Source organism: Camelus bactrianus, chromosome 13 (assembly GCF_048773025.1).
Source record: "Camelus bactrianus isolate YW-2024 breed Bactrian camel chromosome 13, ASM4877302v1, whole genome shotgun sequence".
Lineage (NCBI taxonomy): Eukaryota > Metazoa > Chordata > Mammalia > Artiodactyla > Camelidae > Camelus > Camelus bactrianus.
In genome coordinates this window covers 32,606,985-32,630,608 of record NC_133551.1, presented here as the reverse complement: position 1 = coordinate 32,630,608, position 23,624 = coordinate 32,606,985, and the positions used below count along the sequence as shown (strand labels likewise).

At 34.4% G+C, this 23,624-nt stretch overlaps 2 protein-coding genes across 5 annotated transcripts in view; one reads left to right on the top strand and one right to left on the bottom strand.

Moving 5' to 3' along the window:
- Positions 1-2,092, top strand: part of ALG6 (ALG6 alpha-1,3-glucosyltransferase) — a 50,200-nt gene extending 48,108 nt beyond the window's left edge. Inside the window, exon 16 of the mRNA XM_074376345.1 lies at positions 929-2,092. Within this exon, the coding sequence (XP_074232446.1) occupies positions 929-1,126 (198 nt within the window). The 3' untranslated portion in view covers positions 1,127-2,092. The remainder of the gene's footprint in view (positions 1-928) is intronic.
- A 2,584-nt stretch (positions 2,093-4,676) lies between these two features.
- ITGB3BP (integrin subunit beta 3 binding protein) overlaps positions 4,677-23,624 on the bottom strand; it is a 65,685-nt gene continuing 46,737 nt past the window's right edge. The window contains exons 5-10 of one of the 4 annotated variants that reach the window (XM_074376344.1): positions 17,235-17,286; positions 16,709-16,802; positions 16,324-16,383; positions 10,892-10,976; positions 10,084-10,134; positions 4,677-5,009 (exon numbers count right to left, since the gene is read on the bottom strand). In XM_074376344.1, coding sequence (XP_074232445.1) covers positions 10,119-10,134; positions 10,892-10,976; positions 16,324-16,383; positions 16,709-16,802; positions 17,235-17,286 — 307 coding nt within the window. In that variant the 3' untranslated portion in view covers positions 4,677-5,009; positions 10,084-10,118. Of the gene's footprint in view, positions 5,010-10,083; positions 10,135-10,891; positions 10,977-16,323; positions 16,384-16,708; positions 16,803-17,207; positions 17,287-23,624 lie in introns of all 4 variants that reach the window. The other 3 variants (XM_074376343.1, XM_074376342.1, XM_045512501.2) reach the window with 3 other exon arrangements.

The following is a 23,624-nucleotide window of genomic DNA, read 5'->3' as shown; positions in this document are numbered from 1 at the left end:
TATAGCTCAAGTGGTAGAACACATGTCTAGCATGTACGTGGTCGTGGGTTCAATCCCCAACACCTCCATTAAAAAAAAAACTAATAATAAATAAATAGACCTAATGACCTCCCCTGCCCCCCCCCCAATCAGCTCCTCTGTCACAGCAGGGACATTTCAAGTGTTCAGTAGCCACATGCAATTACTCTTGTAGTGCACAGATATAGAACATTTCCATCACTGCGGAAGGTTCTGTGGTACAGTGTACTTACTGGTCTAGAGAAGAAAACTGCTGTGCAATTACAATAAATGCAATAATTATTTCTACTACTCATTTTGGCATTTAATGAAATGTGACTTTGTGTTTTTATTTAATTATGCATTCCCGTAAATTGGAAGCTCTTTGAGGCCAGAGTACATTTTTTTTTTCACATGCCCCACCACGCTTTAATACAGAACTAGCTCACTAAAAGCGTTGTGACTATGAAATGTAATTTTGCATTTGCTGTAGAAAACTTTTTCACATATGAATTCTTAGATTATCTTAGAGTTTTATATCCTATAAGGGTTCAGTGCCTGGAGCATGCTGTGAATTTAACCCCAGCTAGCAAATATTATCTGTTCCAGATACTTTTCTTACCACCCGGGCACTGAAGAAAAGTAAGATAGGCTTTGGCTACATATGGGAATTACTTGGAGGGCTTTAAAAAATGCTAAGGCCTATCATAGAAACTCAGATTTAACTGGTCTGGGGTGTGGTCTGAGAATTGAGGTTTTTAAAAAATCCTAGATAACTCATACAGCGTAGGTTGAGATCCATCAGAAGAGACTGAACCCCCAACTCTCTCCCTTTTAATTCTGCTCACTTACAACTACAGATCAACGTTACCAGTGCATTTAAATTTTATCTTTCATACTATGCAGTGACACTTTTTATCCCTCTTTGTAGTTCCTTTTCTCAGTAATCACCATGGTCCTTCTGACACTGATGACTGTCACACTGGATCCTCCTCAGAGACTACCGGACCTATTTTCTGTATTGGTGTGTTTTGTGTCCTGCTTAAACTTCCTGTTCTTCTGGGTGTACTTTAACATTATCATCATGTGGGATTCCAAAAATGGAAGAAATCCGAAGAAAATCAACTAGCTATATCCCACAATGTGAAATGTCCATAGTGCTGCAAGGTCTTGTGAACTTTTTTGGTTGTGTATAAATGAAATGATCATCTTGAGAATCATGGAATTATAGGAAAGGAAGTGGTGAAAAGTCACTGTCATCTACACAAAATAAATGTATATGGGGACCAAAGCAATGGAGGCTTTTATTTTCTAACTACTGAGTGGCCAAGACATATTGTAGTTTTATTAATATTCACATGGGAAAATAAGAGAAAAATGTCCTTAATACCAGTGTTTACTTAGGAAATATATTCTATAACTTGTTGTCTTGAAAAAAACCTGCAAATACAATGTGCTTAATAGGAGAATTTAGCTCTTCTTTTTGAAGGAAATCACTGTTTTTGGTATTCAGGTTTAGTTTCCCTTACATTTTAGAATGCAAATAATGTATGTTTCATTCTTTATAAATTATATCTCAGGGATTAAACTTGTGATAATCTTTTAACTTACAATGAGAAGGCAATTTAAACATGCTTAAAGTTTGAACATGCCTTACTGCAAGTGCAAATTTGAATTTTTTTTTAAGAAGGCAGAGAGATTAAAACTGTGTTCTTATTTATTTCCAAGAACTCTGATTTACTTGAATGCAATTAAATGATGAATTTTCCTGGATTTAAATCTAAGTGGTTTGAGTGAAGTCTTTTTAATTACTCATGATCATTAGTTCTAAACTTTCAGGATCATTCCGTTTAAGTTAAATGGCCTTATACAAGAGTTCATCCTTCTGTTTTTTAATTAGGACACGGTTCAGGGCTGCCATAAGCATTGATCCATATCATCTTCATGTTAACTTAGCTCTGTTAATACTGTATCACTCTGTGTTAGAAGAAGCCCATCTTTACTGTAGTAAAAATAATTTATTATAGCCATGTTCTCATGTAAAGATGTGTCTTTAGTCTCTGTAATAAAAATAAAACAATCATTTTTCCATCAACCTATGTTTTTAATGAATATATTTCTTTAATAAGATAGCCATTAAAGCATAATAACTAAGTGGTGGTTTATTTTAAAATAATGTAAGCCAAACATATATATACACATAAAGAAAATTTAGTTTTAGACATGGAAAGCCACAGGCTGATGCAACAAGGAATATGTTTTTAAGTCTGATAAAGGAAGTGGGTTTAGACAGAGCAAAAAAATCAAGAAGTATTTCTTTCTCAAAGCAAATGTGCATAAAGACTCAAAGGGCAGGTCAGCACTGAAAAGCAGCCTTGAATGGCTGCCGAATCAGCAGGAACATCGCTGTCCATGGTCACCATTTGTAATCACTGTGCCCAGATGTCAGCATCTTGGCTGGCTGGTGTAGTCTTTTTTTTATTTTTTGTAATCACATACTCGCACTTAATACAAGATGTTGATTTAAATCAATGATGAGGAAGTTCTAACCTTTAAAATAGTTGGAATAAAGAAACATCATTACTTGAAAATGAAAGTATTAAATAAACAGTAAAATAGAATGCACACATAATCAAGGTATCTTATAGATAAATTCTAAATAAAAATACATTTCCAGATGATTTAATCTAATCATATTGAGTTACACTGTAGCTTTAACAGAGACTTGTAGCAATTATCTTAAAGTCAGGTATCTCATATATATTGAAAACCAGTTTAAGAAGAGCCCACTGTGAACTTTGAGGGATGAGGTACCAAAATACCAAAAATGTTTAGTGATGAATTAAGATCACAGAAATAGGCAATTCCAAAGCATTTCTCTTAGCTAAATTCAGGATTACAGGGATATTTTAATTTAAAGATATTTAGCTTAACACAAAAATACTAAAGAATTCTCACTTTCTTCACTAAAATATATCTGTCAAAAAATGAACTCTTCTAAGTTATTTTCAAGTTCATTTTAGAGGGAAGAGCTGTTTCTGAAAAATGCAGTTTTCTCTGTTGCCAATAAACTTAGGTTTGCTTCTTAAAATGAAAAGAATAGGGTGTATGTTCATGTATCAAATATGAAGCAACAGAAGTCATTTTCCCTTCAAGCCTTAGGGAGGGGAGAAAAATCCCCGATGTAGCATTCTGTCCAAATGATAAACCACAACTAAGTGACTGAAACATTTACAAAAGTCAGGGCAGCCTCTCTGTTCAATAGAAGGAGAGTAAGAGATGGATAGGATGTAACTAAATAATGGTTGGGGTAACACAATGGTTTTAAGTCTCAATTGGTCTCTCCTCTGTTATGTTCATTGGAAGATCAGGGCCAAGTGTATCCACTGCCTTCTGTCTCCCCCCTCCCCCCATATAAACATTAGTTTTGTGTGTGGATCTTTCTGCTTTGTCCTTCATGTGGCCTCCAAGGGTGATAAAGCGAGAGTCATCTGATCTACAATGAAGAGAACTGGGAAATGATTCTTAGCAGACCCAGCTGTTCTGAAAGGCAAAAGCTTAGTATATCAAGAGGTCAAATATACAGTAACTGACTTAATAGCATTAAGCACATACCTAAATAACTTGGATTATGTATGAAACCAATCTACTTCTTAACCCTGTATTTCCTGACTAATGGAGGCTTTTTTATATGTTTTGCCTTACATTCTAAGGTTAGTTTTCAGTGCTGGAACACAAAGGAATTATCCTTTTTTGGTATATTAGGTAACGTCCTATTATGAGGACTGCATCACAAAGTATTCTTAATATTTAGCAGGTCCTCTTAAAAATCTTATTTAAATAGTACCAATAAAATCATTAGTGAGGGCAATTAGGTTAATTAATTGGGTTACTGTTTAGTATCATTTCAATTAGCTTTTAAAAAATAATTTTCATTTTAAAAGGTGAATCTGAAATTTCCCTAAATGGAAAATTAGTTACTTTCAAACTTAATTTGTTAAATTTTGTTTTCAGATTTTCATATAGTATTTTTATATTCATGATACAGTGAATTAAGTGACAGTAATATTCTATACAAATTTTGTCAAGAGTCAGGGCAAGTACCAAAGGAACAGCATTTTTTTCCTTGTCTAAATGGCCAAAGAAAAGTCTAGAAATTTAAAGAAAAGTCTAGAAATTTTAAAAAACACACTAAGTTTTAACACATTCTGTGATTCCCTCTTCTCCTTTATTTTGTGACAGCACAGATGATGATACAAAACAACCTCATAGAAAATAAATTTAAAACAGTGCTTCAGCATAGTTTGAAGGGGGTCACATACTGCCCCATAAGATAGGTCTTTTCTTTAAAGTCAGTAGAATCTGTGTAGTTCAGTAAAAACAACTTCATATTTAAATGTCTATACTGAAAAGTGTATTCCAATATTTTATAAAAGGAGATGTTAAAGTTTTTAAACTTTGAAAATATTTTTTCTCTATAAGCATTGGACTAACTAGAATATAATAAAAACTCATCCCTAAGATAATGGCTACACAATAAACTTCTAGATAAATTTTTAAAGTTTTTAAAAGAATCTGACTAATATACATCTGGGGTTTTAAATGGGAAAACTGGTACCTAATTCCACTCACCATTAGATTTAATCTGAGTTTTAAAATATACAGCTCTACCAAAGATGCCATTTTCATAAATGCTTTATTAAATCTATCCACAAATGCTAAAAGTATACAGAAGTACACGTGATACAGTATATAAGTCAAGATCCTCTTCTACATGTTGGCTTACTTGAAAGGGTCAAGAAGAAATGTATTATTTACATTGAGATTATCTACTGGTGTGTGTAGAAAGTTTAAATTAGCTGCAAGAAATTTTATCTAGATATGCACCTGCCTAGTGCTATGATCTGGTATTTACTGGGCAGATTAATTACAAACATTTCTTCTGTTCCTTTAAATACGATCAGGCAGATACAGAAGTTGGCGTTCGTAGGGAGTGCATTGCTTCTAAATGCCTGCAGGATATAAAAGATGATTATTAAGTCATCAAGAATTAGTTTCCAAATTAACGTGCGTCTCATACATGACTTAAGAAATGATTTAAACACCAATTTATTATGTAATTTGGTGCCTAGTTAGGTACTGATAATCTCTCATTTGCTTATTTTTCAGTCTTCAAAGCAAGATTCACCTTCACAAGTAATTGTCAGTATGACTACTCTGACATAGCACTCTTCACTTTCTGTGAAGATGGACCTGAGATACTTCTGGGAAAGTTCTAAAACTCCAACATGACCTACTGAAAACACCAGATCTTACATGCCTTTTGTCTATAAGCTTAAGGGCCTTTCAGCAGGTGTTTCCTTCAACAGCTGCCCCCCAAAAAAAACAGTCTTTACTGACATTCCTATTCAGAGTATGTCCCTCTGGGGACTCCTAGTGGTGGTAGAAGTTCTTGCCCTTAGGACCCTGTGTGAGAGGAAGCCTTTGAAAAAAGCAGCCAATGGCAACTGATGGCATATAGTCCCATAGGGCATGTGGACTCTTCAATTCCTGAAATATCCCTTTCTTTGCTTATGCTGGCAGCTATGAATAAGCAATACATGGTGCACCCCTATATTTCCCTATTCGTGACAGTCCACATATATTCTTGTCCTGCAAGAAGATAGGTTGCCAACTTGACAACCAATTTTTGCCAACTCATTTGAGTCTGGTCTGACTACCTATAGATTTTAAGCATTGTTGATACAGTTATCAGAACTAATGATAATACTATGGAGGAAAGAAGACTTCCACTTATTAAATAGTTACTATGGGGAGGTACTAATTAAGCCAATTATTTTATACAATCCACAAGGTAAATATCATCAAGGTTAAGTATTTTATAGTTAAGGTTCTGGGGAACCGAGTGCTGTGTTTAAGGCCACACAGCCCAAGTGGGCAGCAGAGCTGGTGCTGGACACCTAGTGCACATCTTGTGCTCTGTTACAAGGCCAGGGCCTGCACAGAAGTGTCATCAGTTGATCAAGGCTGCCAGGACCGCTGTGCTGAGAAAGATTCTGAGGCCAAACTCAGGCTCCAGCAAAAATAAATGCTTTGCTCAGTGTGATGTGTATCCCAGCACCAGAGTAGGGGGCAGCAGCATGTCTTGTCTCTACATGGCCATACTGGCTCTGGAAATGAATATCTCAGAACACAAATGAAAAGAAATTTAGATACAGTGATACAGTTCATGAGTAGTATTTTGACAGGAGTCATCTTTCACATAGCAATTATATTCTTTCTAAAACTTATTTTGGATTGTTACTTCCCTAATAATCTTCCCTGGTCCATTTCTTCCTAATGAGTAAAGTCTGAACTTATTAGCCTGGAGACCGTAACGGTCAATGACATGGCTGGAATCTGCTGTTCAGTCATTGTGCTTCTCTGCCTCCTTTGTTCATGTTGTTCTTTCTGTCTAGTATGTTTACACAGCCATCAAAATTACCCACTTTTCAAGTTCCAGCTTCCTGGTAAAGTACAAAGTTTCCATTACTAGGGTCTGGATGGCGCTCTGTGAGAGATAATGTAGAGCGGAATAACTAGAAGTGATTTTAAAATCATGAACCCTTAAATAATCCCCGAACCACGCCGTCCTGAGGTGGTCTACGCTGTGTATCCTATACTACTGCTTATTCTTCACTTGTAGTTACAGCAGAATGTTTAGCCCTTCACTCTGAAGAGAAAGAAGCTTCTGTCAACTCTTCTGCTGTCTGTAGCCCATGGAAGACTGACAAATTTGACTGAGGTCCAGAACAGCAGTCCACACTTCACTAGTCATGTTCTGTCACTATTCTTACACAACACTCTTCCCCACTGTTTAGTTTCCCTTTCACTGTCTACTCTCAAGTCCAGTGGGCCTTTGTGCTTCCTAATTTCATGCTGTAAGGAGACCAGCACGTTCTGTCTGTCTCATCAGCAACCAGACAGGTCTGTGGTCTTTACTGTTACAGAGGCACATGGACGTGGGTCTATTTCAAAGATCCAACTTTCTCCTCAAGTTCAGGAGAGTACACAGGGTTCAGGATTTAGACTCAGCATAGGAGAGAGGGTCTACTTCTGCCTCAGACACAACCCACATTAGTTACCCCACGCTTCTACTAGAGAGCCTGCCATGTTGGAGGTTATTAATTCCTCCACTAATCAAGTTGATACTTTGATCCTTATTAGACTCATAATCTTTTTTTTCTACTTGCTATTGGCCAGACTCCTGGAAAGAAGGGTCTGAACTTGTATCACTTATCACAGCTTACCTTATATTATTGTTTCATGTATATAAATCTTATATCCTTAGCTTGAATACTAGGTGGGCATTATGCAAAGCGTTTTGTTTATACTAAGCCTCACACTTGTTAACCAAGTGATCTGTCCATACTGTTTCTAGATAATGTATCTCAGTATCCTCTACAGTATCGTCTGTTAACATTAGCCCAAATCATGCCTTCTCCACCCCTTTTGCTGGTCTTCATACTGTCTGTGGCCTATCAGTTGCCATATCCCTTATTCACAGTCTCCCTTATTCTAATATTGTTTTTAAAAGCTTCACTTTTTAAAGGCTCTGGGAGTGAATTTATATGGGGTGCTTACCCCCACTGAACAATATACGTTGGGAGGAATAATCACTGAAGTGTGAGGGAGGGCAGGAGTTGATGTGCAGACAAAATTTGGCCATGGTGGTATTAGGAGTACTGTGACTGTCAGAGGTTTTTGGGGCACAGGACAAGATTAGGGAGTTTAATATCTTCCCTCAGTCATATCATGGGGCAGCTGTGACAAATGCATAAAAGAACAGCATGCAAGAGAGGGATGTGACGAAACCTAGTGTAAGGTGAGTTACGAGCAGTTTTGAAAGATGGGTAAAATTCTGATGATGGGGAAAAGGTATGCCAAGCAGAGGAGACAAGAGCAAAGGTAAGGAAATGAGAAGGTACTTTCTGAAGAATATGTCTAAGAATGAATGGCAAGTAATCTGGAGTGACTAAGGTACAAGGACAAATTGGAAAGGTGAGCTATGGTCAGACCAAGGAGAGTTCTGAATCTGGTATAAATTTGGATTTTACTATGAATATGGTGGAGTGATACCGTCTAAAGCATAATTTGTCCAGCAGGACAGGCTCAAAGGGGAATGAGACCAAAGAGCAGACAGGTTACAATGAGGATGCAGATAATCTGGATGAGAGGTAATGAAGGAATGAACCAGTGCAGTGGGCATGGGAAGAAATAAACATTTTGGGAGGTGATAGGACTTCGTGGCAGTTTGGTTGTAGAGACAAAAAGAGACAGAATTTTAAGGTGCTGAGCCTTATCACTGGATGAATGTAATCCCTAGAAAGGTACAAGGAGAAACAACTGGGTGGAGGTGGGGGGAGCGATGTACGGGAGCTGAGATTATGAGTTTACAGCTCAGAAGGAGAGTCACAAACAGATTTGGAAACCATATACACTAAGGTGAGAACTTAAAAAAAAAGTCAAGGCGTTGAGGAGCTCACCAAAAAAGCACCCAAAGTGAGAAGAAAATACAATCAAAAGAACCCTGGGAAATGCCTCAAAGGTAAAGTCAAGTTCATTTCACTGTTGTTTTTCTCTGTTGCTTCCCACTAAAAGGAAAGTTGGCTGGTAAATCAACCTTAATTCTTTCAAGTTTTCTGAAAGTACTACTCAAATTAAAGACTCAGAAGAACACCCCTAACGTGTGATGATCTTTACTAGAATCCATGAGCACAAAGCTATTCTCAGTACTCTTAAATTTCCCAAAAGTTCATTAATGAGACTGTCACATACTAAATGTGTTTGTTCATTTGCCAAATGTGAATAACTATGTATTTAGGATCACCATCTAAAAGTTCTCTGTTGGATTTCCATGGGTCAGAAATGCTATAAAACACTTAACCCTATAATGAATGACTATGTGTATTTGTGTATCTATTTTATATGCTTACTACTTCATAGGATCTAAAACCCTTGCTCAGTCATGAGACCCGACATTCATTGATGATTACAGACTACTCAGGTTAGTACCCTGGCTCTGTCTCATAGGTGATTCTGGGACAAGGTACTTAACCTCTTTGTGCCTCAGTTTCCTTATCTATAAAACAAAGATAACAACTGTCTACTTCATATAAATAGTTGTGAAGGTTAAATGGGATATGTATAAAGTGCTTACAACAGTGCCTGGGACATTGAAAGTGCTCGATAAAAGGTAGCTCTTATTATAAGCCATTATTTGTTGTATACTACAGAATGAATATTTTTAAAGTGACACAATTTTCTGTGGAAGATGATTTTTAAATATTTTAAAAACAGCTAGTTTGTTCAGAAGATACTAATCCCTTGAGATAACCATTTACAAAGAAAGGTATTTTCATTATAGAATAGAATTCTTTCATTTTGCATTAAATTTTTCAAAGAGATAGCAGGTAACATCTAGTTAGCTTCTAAAAATCTTAATATTGATGCCACCAAGGCTGGGATAATGCTAGTTCTTAATGTGAACCTTCAGTTACAGGTACACTATACACTAATATTACACTATGACTCATAATGCTTCTAGCTAAGATGTTATAGTAAGTAAGCTATTTATCAATGTATCATTTTTATTTTTATTGCTGATTCCACAGGAACTATTTTGAAGGAAAGGTACAACTAATTAATATGTAATTATTTACTTAATCAATTCAGCACATTTCCAAATAGACTTGTTCAGTCAGACATGCTCTACAGAAACTCTATCCCATCAGTATCTAGTTAGCTGTTTTCACTAAAGGTACACAATAAAGGGCCCTCCTTATACTCACTAAAAACATGCCCTCTTAGAAAACTAGCCTGCTAGGCTCAACATTGTTCTTTTTCAATCAGCCTCTAACCACCGATCTTGTCAGATTACCCTCCTATTAATTATAAGGATAGATTAAATATAATTTCAACTAAAGCTCATGTCCCTATTTTCTTTATAGACAGACAACATTACATTTGATAATATAATTAAAATATTTCCACCTAAAAAAAACAGATGTAACAAAGCTAAACTTAATTATAAAGGTGAAACAATACCTCAGTTTAAAATGGTCTTAAGGAATTCATAGCTGTCAAGATGACACAGTTCTATATGAAAGAAAAAAATTTTTTTAGAAAACAGCTTAAAATTGTCACAGTATATGATGCAGAATAAATGACGAATCAAAATGAAATTAAAATAAAGAACCTCAACATAAAGTTTTATTTTACATTATAAATAACAGCTCTGGGGCTGTAAATTTGTTTCAGCATCCTACAGATTTGCCTGATTCTGTTTCAGAATGTACCTTTAAAAACTTAGGATGAAAACTGCCAGGAAACTTATTATTATAATGTGAGCTTATGCTTTATTATAACTACTTGTCTTTTGTGCCGGATTCTATAATCCTAAGGGCAGGACTTGGTTTGTCTTGTTTCTTAGGGTATCCCCAGAGCTAGAACAGTGCCTGGCTCCTAGTAGGCATTCAACATTAAATGAATGAGACATGTAAAGGAAACAGCAAATTTATCTGTATTTGAAAATATCTGGATAATTCACTTAAAAAATTCTTAGAGTGGCCATTTGTTTTTATTCATTCACTGAACATGCACCGTGGACCTCTTATCCAGGTTCTGTGCTAGGCTCTGGGGCTACTGTGTCTCTGTAAGACTTCTGTTTGTTGGTTTGCTAAGGAGAAGCCCAGCAAGAGCCTTGTAAGCAGACAATTACAATAACTGCAACACTACAACACCACACATTTATAAACATTCAGACAAGTGTTGTAGAAGACTAGGAAGATGCAATTTAGCTTTTTACCTAGGCGAGCTGGGGAGAGTTTCAGAGGATGTGACATTAAAGGCTGACCTTAAAGAATGAGCAGTTTTGCTACACAGAGAAGCAAGAAAGTGCAATCCAGGTAGAGAGAGAAACAGTAGAGAGGCCTGGAGTCCTGAAAAAGAGAGATTCCAGAGGACTGAAGCATACGGTGTGAACAGTGTGAATTAAAATGACTAAATGACTACTTATCTCCTATGTGAGGTCTGAGCTGGAGGGAAAAAAAATCACCTAATATTTGCTGATTGTCCAAGTCCTGCTTTTAACTATGTAATTAGTTATATAACACTATAAACATCTGCTTTATTATTATATAGATGTGTTTAAAATAACGAAAATCACTTAGAGAATTTATCTAACACTTTTGTGAGAAGCTTTTCTGACTACTCTAAGAGTTAAAAATGGAAAAAAAAATGTTCACCTGTCAGGTGACATAAAATCAATTTCTACTAAATGTGCCAGAATAATTTTTCTCCACCTCAGGAACAGTTAGTCTTCAGTCTGTTCATTACTGTCTTTTTATAGTATTTTTATTTAATAAAACCTATTAAGACTACCATACAAATCTCTTTACTTATGCTTTTATCTTTTAACTGATCAATTTTTATATTGCTGACATCCCTTCTTCACCATTTGCTCATTTAAAAATTCATAGTATGTGAGATATGTCTCTGGAGAAAATGTCTATAAAATTTGTTACAGCTGGCAAATGTGTATGAGTCAGTGATAGCACATGACTAAATGCTTCACAGAAAATAAAATTTGTTTCTGTAGTAAGCAGAACTGTTTAAATGTTATTTATTTTTATGTTTCAAAGAAAATATATTGTGAAGTGCTGCATTGATTTAATACGCAACAATGTCTGTGTACACGCTGTAGAAGGAAAATTTATGAAACCTTTGCACAACTCCTTTAATTGAATTTTCCAAATCTCTCACCACACACAAATAATCAATATCTTCTGCAGAGAAAACCAGTCAGAATTATTACAGTCTTTCGTTTCAATTTTGTTGTCATCAGCACATACAGAGCACCTGGATATTTGTAATGTCTGATAGCAAGTTATTTACACCTCTTAAACACATAATTGCTATTAAATGAGTTCAAATCTATGGTTAAATTTTTTTAACTTATTATTTAGAAGATAAAAGCATCATACTTCTAGTAAAGTATAAAAAATTTAAATCATGGAAGAAATTATTTAAAAGGCTTTGAAAACTAATAAACCAGTTTGTTTTCCTTTAAATCCTAGACAGATACTAAGTAAGCAGTTGAAATGCAGCCCCCAAACAGTGATGAATAGTGTAAAACAAGCATTAACATTATTAACAGGAACGGTATGACCTACGTACAGCATATGTGACAGCTGAATCCTTATAAAGAGCTGAGGACTTACAGTTGTACCTTAATGTATATTTGTGTCACCAAAACTAGTATCTCTATTTTTTATCTCTGGATAAACTGAGAATGTTAAAGCATATGGGGATTTTTGTTGTTTCTCCTAAAATTTATCATGTCTAAACTTCAAACCTCAGTGACTTGAAACTGGAGCATTTGTCTGAAAAAAGATATCACTTAATGTTAAGATATAATAGAAAAAAAGGAAAGGGTAGTTGTTTTCTAGGAGTAAAATTATTTAGCTGATATGATGAATACTTTTTCAAGACTGAGTGGGGGAAAGAACAACATATTTTTAAGTTAAAAAATACTTCAGTGGGTGGTTAGAATGAAAAGGCAGTATCCAAATATTTTATAATCTTAGAACAGAAGGAGTTTAAAATTTGGCCTGTGGTCCAAGAATTTGAAAACTTTAAAATCCTATAACCAAGATGAATTTTACAATGTAAGAAGACATTAAGTTAGCTAAAGAAAACCAGAACATTATAGTTTGTGCTTTTTCTTTTTAAGGCCATTGCTAGAAATTCTAAAATATTTTGTATTATAAACAGCTGAAACAATCAACTTTTTTGAACAATGTAAAGTTCAGATGGTTACATTTCGTTTAAAATATGCATACTTCAACCTACACAATTATTCTCAAAACAGATAAAATATGTTTTGGACTGAAGCTAAGTGTCTAAATTTCATATCTAAGTGTCTGGATTTCATATCTTGGCAATTGCTCTACAATTTGCTTACATTCTTTTCAAAAACATTTTGTTTACTGGAAGTACCAGTCATAGGCAAACAATGATGGTATTTTCTAATATCTCTAGAAAAATATGAAAATACTAAATACAGCATAATGCCATCTATTGACTTAGGAATATTTGTATCAAGTTGTGTTATGTAGAGGTTGATTATGTAAAGTAAATAAATTTCATGCCTTCCCATGTGATGGTAGTGTGACATTCCATTTGTATCAAACCACTGAAATGGTCATATGCTTTAAATCTTCAGCATAACAAATTAAAAATAATTTTGGAAATTCATATCTAACTATAGTAGGAAAAAGAAACTTTCATTTCATTATTTTTCTAACAGTCATAAAGCCAATATTATTAAGGAAAGTGAAGTTAGGCTTACTTCCCAAGTAACTGAAAAAAGAAAGAAGCCTTTGTTTAAAAAATTTGTATTTAGCAGAGGAGATCCTCTTTTATTCATACTCTCTACCAAGGCATTGCCTGATTTGCAAGGTCCAGTTCTGAAAACTATGAAAATCTCAGGGTATCTTTTCATGTTATTGTGTATGTTTTAAATTTCCCTTGAGTAGATTATATAAAGCCTTAAGAATATGTGTCAGACATCTATTTATTTAAAACACTAGAGTTATCTTTACAATTATACTCCTCTGCCTGTGATAAAGACTGCAACTGATGCTAAACAAACTAGCACTGATACGAAAAAATAAACAGAACTAAAGGACCAATTCAAAGGGGCAATGACAGGATAAATGCTGAAATTCTTTTGGTATTATCTATTTTAACTATTCTAGGAAAATTTTCTAAGACTCTGAAGAGAAAAATATCTGAAGGACATTCTTTTGATAGTGAAACAAGGAATTTGTTTATTCTCATTTTTATAATTACCTATGAATAAAACAAATCCAAAACATATTATAGGGCTGATATTTATATTATATAATTTTTAACTTTATGAAGAGTCTCAAAACATTTTGAAATTTAAACAATTCTGGGTAATAGTATATAGTAAAAGAAAAAAGTAGAAATTTCTACAAAAAGCTGAAGGCTAGACCCCCAAGTAAGTAAAAATAAGGCAAATTAGTTTGAACTGTCAAAAAAACTAACCCCTCTTAAAATGAACGTATAAATAGAAGGGGGTGAAAGTTAACATAGCAAAGAACTTTACATATAATGTGCATGTGTTGGTGTGCATCATCTTTAACTGAAAAAAAAATCCCTCCAAAATTAAAAAATGCACGTATTAGAACCCAGACAAAAAACAGGGAAAAGCATTCAGTAAAAATATTTAGCTCAAAGTCAAATTACTTAAAAAATGCTTTGATCTATTTTCAGGCAATATTGGTTTAAAAATTAAGTTGAAAAACTAATGAAGATTTGAATATCCCAGTAAATATAAAGAGCTAATGTAGTTCTTGCCAAGAAACAGAAATGGAAAATGACTTATATAGTCTCATGTATATAATATATGTTAATATATAATTTATATTACATAGATATTATATATTTAATATATCTTAACTCAGTCTTCATTTAAACCACAACACATGATCAATGCTTATTAGAAACTTTAAAACATGATTTAGTGATACAATTTCCTCTATGCATGAACAAACACTCAGTTCTTAGGGAAAAACCTGGTAATGGGCAAGTCAGTTTTAATGTCTAAAATACTAGAAAATAGTTTTAAGGCTGATCATGAATTAACACACAAAAGATCAGTATATACTGGATAAGTGAAAGGAGATGACTGTTTTAACACATGGAAATAACTTTAATGTCTTAATAAATGTTTAGGGAAGAAAATAATACTTTTGGGAATTTTTTTCCCATTAATTTCTAGCAGTGACAGTTCACCTGTTTGTTCTACAGTTTCCCTTCCTCATTTCTCAAAACTGTTGGCAAAAGCCTAATGTAAAGCCTAGTTCTAATTAGTTCTAGGAAATTACAGATTAAAAAAAAATTACACCATTGCCATAGAATATACAGAAGAAAGATTTCCCCTAGTTGGGAAGTAAGAAATATTCTAATTTCCCATTGTTATTCTCTAAAATCTGTCAAGTTAGGAGAGATTAAAACTACTGAAAACCAGTTACACACTGAAATCAAGTTACACAGCATTGGCAAGAAGAGATCTTAAGCCTTTTCAAGGAAAGGGCTGCCTTCATACTCTTTAAATTCTTTGGCTCCCAATGGAAGTTAGCTGCTCAACTGAATGGCTCAGGAAGCCTGCTCAGCTCCCTGCCCACATGAACTTTGGAAGAGTTTTGCCACAGCCGCGGCCCTGCCGTGACCCAGCTGGCCTTTGGAACAGACCAGCAAGGAATCTCAGCTTCCACTGCAAACCCATCACGGCTTTGTTAAAGATCCTAAACACAGACTAACATACTAGATTGGTTGAACCAGTTTCAGTTATGCTTCCTGTTTGAATCGGAAAGCTGGGATGACTGAATGATTTCATTTGTTTTAGGAGGAGATGATATGGAATAGTGCAAAAACCATACATACTTTTGGAGGTCAGACTGGGCTTTAGTTGGAATCCCTGCTATGACACTCAAGTAATAGTATATTTGGGCAAGTTACTCAACATTTTTCGTGTCTTTGTTCCTTATATATAATGACAGTTATAGCTATCTTGCAGGGCTGTTGTAAAGATCTATTGATCACAGTGTTGGGAACATAGTAATTATTGGTCCTCAACAAATGGTACTTGTGGTACTTAAAAATGGTAGGGTAAAACATGGCTATCCACTTCAAGGCCTGCCTCTGCTTACAGAGATTACTAAATAGCATTCATGTCAGTAATATTAAAATGATTTCTCTTAAACTGGCTTAAAGGTTTTAATATTTTACAGTCTATGACTATTTATTTTGCTTACTGAGGTGTGAATGTGCATGTGTTATGGGAACTTAAAATATGCTTAGTTTCTCATAGTGTGAAATGCTCAGAGGCATGAGTTGACAAATGTCATTAATAGTCTGAAAGTTTTCACAACACTGGTTACAAAGCAACTTTTTTATGCTTTGCGTATCCTAATTTACCATTAAAAACTGCCATATATTAACACATTGTTGCCCGTGTGTCTGTATTCTCAAAAAGAATTTTTAATAAAAAGAAAAAATTTAAATCTTAAATTGAAAAATTTATCTCAAAAGTTCAATTGTCAGCAAAGTTGGTCTTATCTGACATGATCTTCTGCCAAATGCAATACAATGTTTTTCAAATGAGATTCATGATCTTTTAAAAGAACACACTAAAAAAGAGCTCATGGTGATTGGTGTAAATGTAAAATTATATAATAAATTAAAACACAACTCTACCTTCCTTGGGAAGTCCTGAACTCTTCTTTTCAAATAGTTTTTGTTTTGTTACTTTTGTCACTAAAGAAAAAGAAACCTCATGTTAAAAATTAATATGGAATCTGAGTAATTTCTCATTTTAGAAGAAACAACTTCATAAGAAATAATAATCTGAAGTAAAACATATAAGTACCAAGTACAAAGTGCTATACTTTATATCTTTTTTAAAGAATGAGAACTACATAAACAAAAGCCTAACACCAGTTTGCAAGGTACATTCTTTCCCTTCACATTCAAGAAGATTCCCTGAAATAACATATCCTTGCAAAAGGTAAGTGGCTTCCTGTTCTAAGTCTGCAAACAAGCAATGGAGAGACACCATTAAAAACTCATAAACTTCTCTTACTTAGTTCTTTTGTTTTCTGCATTTCTCTTTTCAAGACACATGATGCACGGGAGATACCAATGAGATTTTCCAGTTCTCTACTGCCCTCCAAAGCCTAAAAGAAAATCATCTTAAATGAGTTAAGTTCTCTACAAATATTACTGAGAAGTCTAGTGAAAGTAAGGTACACTGCTTCCTGCATCTGAAAAACAAACTCTGTGGTAATAAAATTTAACTTTTTCTAGGTTAACTATCGTAAACTTGAAAATAGTCAAATAGAAAATTTATTAACTAAAAAGACTAAACATAACTAATAAATGTACTTTTAAATGTGAAAAAGCCATATATTACTAAAATATTATGTTTAATTAATGTTCATATAAGAAAAATTCCCATGAAAAGTAAACTGAACATATCCTCTGCAAACTCTTTCCAGGATTAGATTTTCGTGGCTTCTCTCCTACTCTTTTTCAAATGGGGTAATAGAAATATGAAAAATTGTATGCCAAAAAAAGCAAACCTGTATACTACTTAAATTTTGCATTACTTCTATGATTTCTTCTGATGATTTCTCAACTTTAGATAGCAACACCATGAATCTGTGAAGAAAAAATATTAAGCAAGATCAAGCACTTAAACATATCAAGTCATTTTCAAAGCTATAATTCTTCTAAAAGCATCTTAGATTCAGGTTTTCTTTACATTTTTAAAAGTGGTACAAGATGTAAATACTCCTCCTTCATGATTTCATTCCTATACAAACAATATATTTTACCAAACAACCTGTCCTTTGGAGTTTCACTTTCTCATCCCAACTGGGCAGCAGGAGAGAAGATGCAGTTGGCTTGTCCTTTCTTCCCCACACTACTTTCAGAAAACTAATACACTGCCATCTCCTTATTTACCTAACTCTAAGTCTCTGAATCAATGTTACCCAGTGATTTTTTTAATGAAAAAATAAATTTTATAGCTTTAATATATTTCAATGTGAAAAAGACACACTCTTTTAAATTTGAAAACAAAGAAAACTTCACTTTACAATTCTACCTCATAAATATATCTCTAGTTAGCATGTTAACATTCTGGAAAAATTCACTTAGGTTTTAAAAAGATTTCTATAACTTTGTATCACACTTTCTTTCCTTAATATAACATTATACACACACACACACACACACACACACACACACATATATATTTGACCACATTCATGTGTCTGTAATTTTAAAGGCTGTACAATATTGTACTTAATAAACATACCAAAGGTTATTTAACCATTTCCTTATGGCTGTAATTTTAGTCTCTTTTCCAATTTTAAGATCTCATAGCTGTATATGACAATCTATACCAGGGCAGTCTAATAGAAGTATAATGCAAGCCACACATGTAATTAAAATTTTTATAGTAGCCATATTAAAAGTAAAAAGAAACAGATGAACTTATTTAATTTTAATGATATATTTTATTTAACCCAATATATCCAAAGTATTACCATTTCCACTTGTAATCAATATAAAAATTATTCATGAAATATTTTATACTTTTTTTTTCAAAATTCAGTGTATACTTTACACTCGTAGCATATCTCATTTCAGACTAGTCACATTTCAAATGCTCATTAGCCTTGTGTGGCTGGCTAGTGACTACTGTTTCGAAGAACACAAATCTATACTATCGATTTTATGAGAGAAACTAGAAATTCTATTTAAATGCTTTTCAAAATTATATCAGTGTTACCCATTAACATTTGTGTTATTAAAAATATGATAAATGTGACATTAAATGTTTATACACAATGAATATGTTACAGTATGCTTTAACACAGTCTTAATATAATTAAGATATATAATAATAAGATATATAATTATATATCTAAGCATGCAAGCAAGGAGCGGAGAGAAACCATTATGCAAAAGCTAAAATTTATGTGAGGATAGTGGATTACAGGTGATTTTTAAAAAAATGTTTCCTTTATTATTATGCATTTTCAATTAGAAGTCATCTATCTGTCTGAGCCCCCAGTTGCTTACCACCGGAACCTCAGTTTGAGAGAGAGTATCATAAAGGGATTTCAGCTCCTCTAATTGAGCTCCCAAAGCCTTAAGGAGCAAGAAGACTTAAGTGACTCCCAAACAGGACTTTGAACCTCCACCTTCTACATTATACCTAAGCCAACTAAGTGCCTCATGAGTGCAAAGCTGACACAATGAAGCTAGTTTGCTATGAGGAGGAATCCGAGGAGCTCTTTACCTTGCGGCCCTTTCCTGGGAGGACAGGCAGAGCCTCTCCACGTTGTCTTACCATACCTTAAGGAACTGACTACCCTCAGGGAATTGTGTGGAAAGGGTTGGGTCCTGCACAGTTACCATCTTGAATCATTCCAAACAGCTCTGATCAGAGTAAGGTGTGAATGGCGCCCCCAAGAGTTGTGCAATGTAGCAACCCCAACAGACCTGATAGTAAATCTCTCTCCCAAGTTAAGATAGTTACCCAGCAGGCTAAGCAAACTGTCTGACAACCTTGGAGTTTAGGGACTGAGTATAAGTTCTCTGGGTATCAAGATATCCTTCACATGCCTAAACTGCTTTTGCAGGGAAACTTGCCTCCACTGCAGAACCAAGTAGAGCAGTAGACACTCCATCGTTCTTGTCGATTTTATTTCATTTTCCTTTCCTCTCCTCTTCCTCCTTTTACAACTTGCTAGGTGAAATCAACTCCTTTACCCATCTTGATGGCAACCAAATTCAAGGAATGGTTTTTCAACTGTCATTCAACTGTTAAATTTTGAGAAATTCAGGAGCTGTGTTCTTTTCTGTATCTTCTGACTCAGTGAGAAGGCTTCATAGACTTTGGAGATAAACTGCTTGCTAAGCAGCTTTTGGAAGAATGGTTGCCACTGTCTTCATCCTAGACAACGTGGCAATTCTCATATTGAATCCCATTTGTCTTGGGGACTGGATTTTGGTTTTGTTTTTTTTTTTAACATTTTTTATTGATTTATAATCATTTTACAATGTTGTGTCAAATTCCAGTGTTCAGCACAATTTTTCAGTTATTCATGGACATATACACACTCATTGTCACATTTTTTTCTCTGTGAGTTATCATAACATTTTGTGTATATTTCCCTGTGCTATACAGTGTAGTCTATTCTACAATTTTGAAATCCCAGTCTATCCCTTCCCACCCTCCACCCCCCTGGTAACCACAAGTCTGTATTCTCTGTCTGTGAGTCTATTTCTGTCCCTTATTTACGCTTTGTTTTTGTTTGTTTGTTTGTTTTTGTTTTTTAGATTCCACATATGAGCGATCTCATAAGGTATTTTTCTTTCTCTTTCTGGCTTACTTCACTTAGAATGACATTCTCCAGGAGCATCCATGTTGCTGCAAATGGCATTATGTTGTCGGTTTTTATGGCTGAGTAGTATTCCATTGTATAAATATACCACATCTTCTTTATCCAGTCACCTGCTGATGGACATTTAGGCTGTTTCCATGTTTTGGCTATTGTAAATAGTGCTGCTATGAACATTGGGGCGCAGGTGGATTTTGTTTTTTTATTGCTGCTGATTGCATTTTTCTATATTTTCAATGGATGGTTCAAATTCTACTTTGTTGCCCTAAGACAGTATTATTGTTTACTTAAGAGTCCCATGGCCTTTAATATCATCTTGATGTTCCTTCATTAATTTATTTACTTCTGAAAACCAACAATCGTTTGTTTTGCCTTCAGAATACATTTCTGTTACAAATTTCTAAGTCATTGTGGTTCCTTCTTTCAAGTTGGTGAGTGAAAGTATCAGTGGGTGCCTTTCATATTTTATAGAACACTGTTTCTTTCTTAAACAACTTTGCCTCTGGCTGGACTAAATTGGATCAAATCCCTCATCTTATAATGACTGCTGCAAACTATGAAGATGTTGATGCGTACTGCATCCAGATACCCAGTAACTGCTCCAGTTTCACAGAATCCTTATAAGATTTGGTCAAATCCTATATTATGGCTAAAGACCACTGTAGTACAACTCGAGAAATTTAAAATCTCAGTTCTCCTTGAAGGAAGCTTCTTTTTGTCCATCGGTAGAGTAAAAACCCAGCATCATCTTCTTTTTAAGCAACAAGTATTTTTTAAGCGTCTCGGTTAGTCCTCTAAGATACTTTTTAAAAAGAAACTATGATTCAGTTGGTTTGGCACAACAGAAAGTTGTTCAAGGCTTGTCATTTTCTGCCAGACTGCCTTACCTCAGGGCAGATTCTTATTGTATGTTCACCGTGAATCTCTTTTTCTCTCGAGAAAACCATATGCCAAAACTTCAGGATTTTAGGTGCATTTTCCAATTTGCCTAGAAAAGTCTCACTGTGAAATTCATTTTCCTCAAAGAGAAAATCTTGTTATTCTGAAGAATAACTGAAACTGGGTGCTTCAGCCACATGAAATTCATGGGAGGGATGAATCCATTAATTATGCTTTTAATTTCTTCCACAGTAATTTCTTCAGTCTCATGCAAGTCATATGTAACATAACTTTCAAAACTATTATTCTGCTCCAATTCTGGGTATTTTTTCCTATCTTGACTCCTTTCAATTATTTTCCATTCTTAGCTTCAAATTTAGCTTCATCATTTTCTTTTGCTCTATAAAATTTCCCAGATATATTCTGAGGGAAGAACTAAAATAACAAGGAGAAACTATCACTAAATTGGTGGTTTTTAATTAAAAATTGCTGATACAGGTAGTTAGCAAGCTGTGCCATCCTAGATGTGGAAGAAGGGAGGCAAAGCAGATGGGAAAAGAGCCCACTGACTTCTTCAAGATTCCATAGCATGCAACCCATGGTGTCTACTACACTAGCTGTGCAGGCATTGTGGATGTAGTGAAAGAAGAGGTGAAACCTCTAAAAGAATATAGTTGTTAAAGATCCTGATTTGCCCTTTTCTGTAACATCCAACTATTTGACATCTGCCTTCCTCACCAAATTGTAAGTGCCATGAAGGCAAGGATAGTGTCTACCTTGTATGTTATAAACCAAGTTACCAAGCATTGTGTCTATAGTGTGCTAGGTACCCAATAAATATTTGATGGATCAATGAACAAAATCCAAAAGACCTAGTCCAGTGAACATCCATCCCTAGATCCAAGTGAAATATGCTTATCTTTCATTTTTCTCTTCCTAACATCCTTCCAACCATAGACTTCATGGCTCATCAGTTCATTGTATCATTGAGAAAGTTGGGTGGGGGAAACGAGGAGATGCTGATCAAAGGGTACAAGTTTTCATTTATAAGATGAATAAGGTCTGGGGATTTCATATACAGTATGGTAGCTATAGTTAGAAAAACTATGTTGTACACTTGAAATTGATAAGAGAATAGATCTTAAGTAGATCTTAAGCATTCTCACCACCAAGAAAACAAGGTAACTATGTGAGATGATTGATGGTTAGTTAACGTGACTGAGGTAATGATTTCACAATGTATACATATATCAAATCCATATGTTATACACTAAATACATACAATTTTAGTTGTCAATTATACTTTAATAAAGCTGGGAAAATTTTTAAAAAGAAAAAGATAACTGTCTCAGGCCCCTAACTTTCTGCCACACACATGTCTTTCTAAAGTGTAATCCTGGATTTCCTCCCTATTTCTTTTCTTCACTCCTGGCCTATGCTGAGAGTGCTATAGAAATCTTACATCAGTATTGATGGTTAACATTACAAGTACATATATGATTTTGCTGGGCCCCTGATGCTGCTTAACTCTCCTTCTACTTAATAAATATTCTCTCTTTCACAAACTGTTGCTCAAAATAATGGTCTAGCCCAATCTCCATTTCTTCCAAACTGAAATTAAACTCCAGTGCCTTACTACTCTACTAACACTATACTCACAAAGGACACAAGTGAATTTTTAATTCCATTACCAAAAACTTACCTGAAAGTCACTACCTGCAAGAGATTATATTTTCATAAAATCTCAAGAAACCTAAGAGTTACATGTATATAACAGGGATAAAATCCCTAGGTTTTTCTTTTTAATTTATTTTTCCAGTTTTATTGATATAATTGACTTGCAGCACTGTATACATTTAAGGTGTGCAGCATAATGATTTGACTTGCAAACATCACGAAATGATTACCACAATAAGTTCAGTGAGCAGGTTTTCCTTTATCCTCACAATATTATGTCTCATATGGAAAAAGGTAAATCAGTCACTGGATTTCTGTTTATCTAACTCTATTAATCTAAATTATTCTGGATGATGATAACTGGATTATAACAATGAAATATATTAACATTTTTTGAGCTCTTTCCAAGTATAAGGCACTGTACTTATTACTATACAAGTTGTATCCTATTTGATTTTAAAACAACTCTCTGTGGTAAATATCTCCATATTATAGATATGGAGACCAAAGCACAAATAAATTATTTAAACATTCACAGTTACACAACAGGGGGCACTCATGACTTATACCCAGGTGTTTTTAAAGTTTTCTATTGAGGTAACATTGGTTTATAACACGTAAGTTTCATGTGTATAACATTACATTTCCACTTCTGTATACACTACAGTATGCTTACCACCAAAAATTTAATTTCCATCTGTCACCCCACAACTGATTCCCTTTACCTGCTTTACCCTCCCTCTACCCTCTCTTTTCTGGTAACTACTCTGTTCTCTGTATTTATATGTTTGTTTCTGTTTGATTTGGCTTGTTTACTTTGTTTTTGTTTTTTATATTCTACATATAAGTGAAATCATATGGTATTTGTCTTTCTCTGACTTACTTCACTTAGCATATACCTTCAAAGTCCATCCATATTGTCGCAAATGACAAGATTTCATTTTTAATGGCTGAGTAGTATTCCACTGTATGTATATGTGTGTGTGTGTTTATATATATATACTATATCTTCATTCATCCATTGAT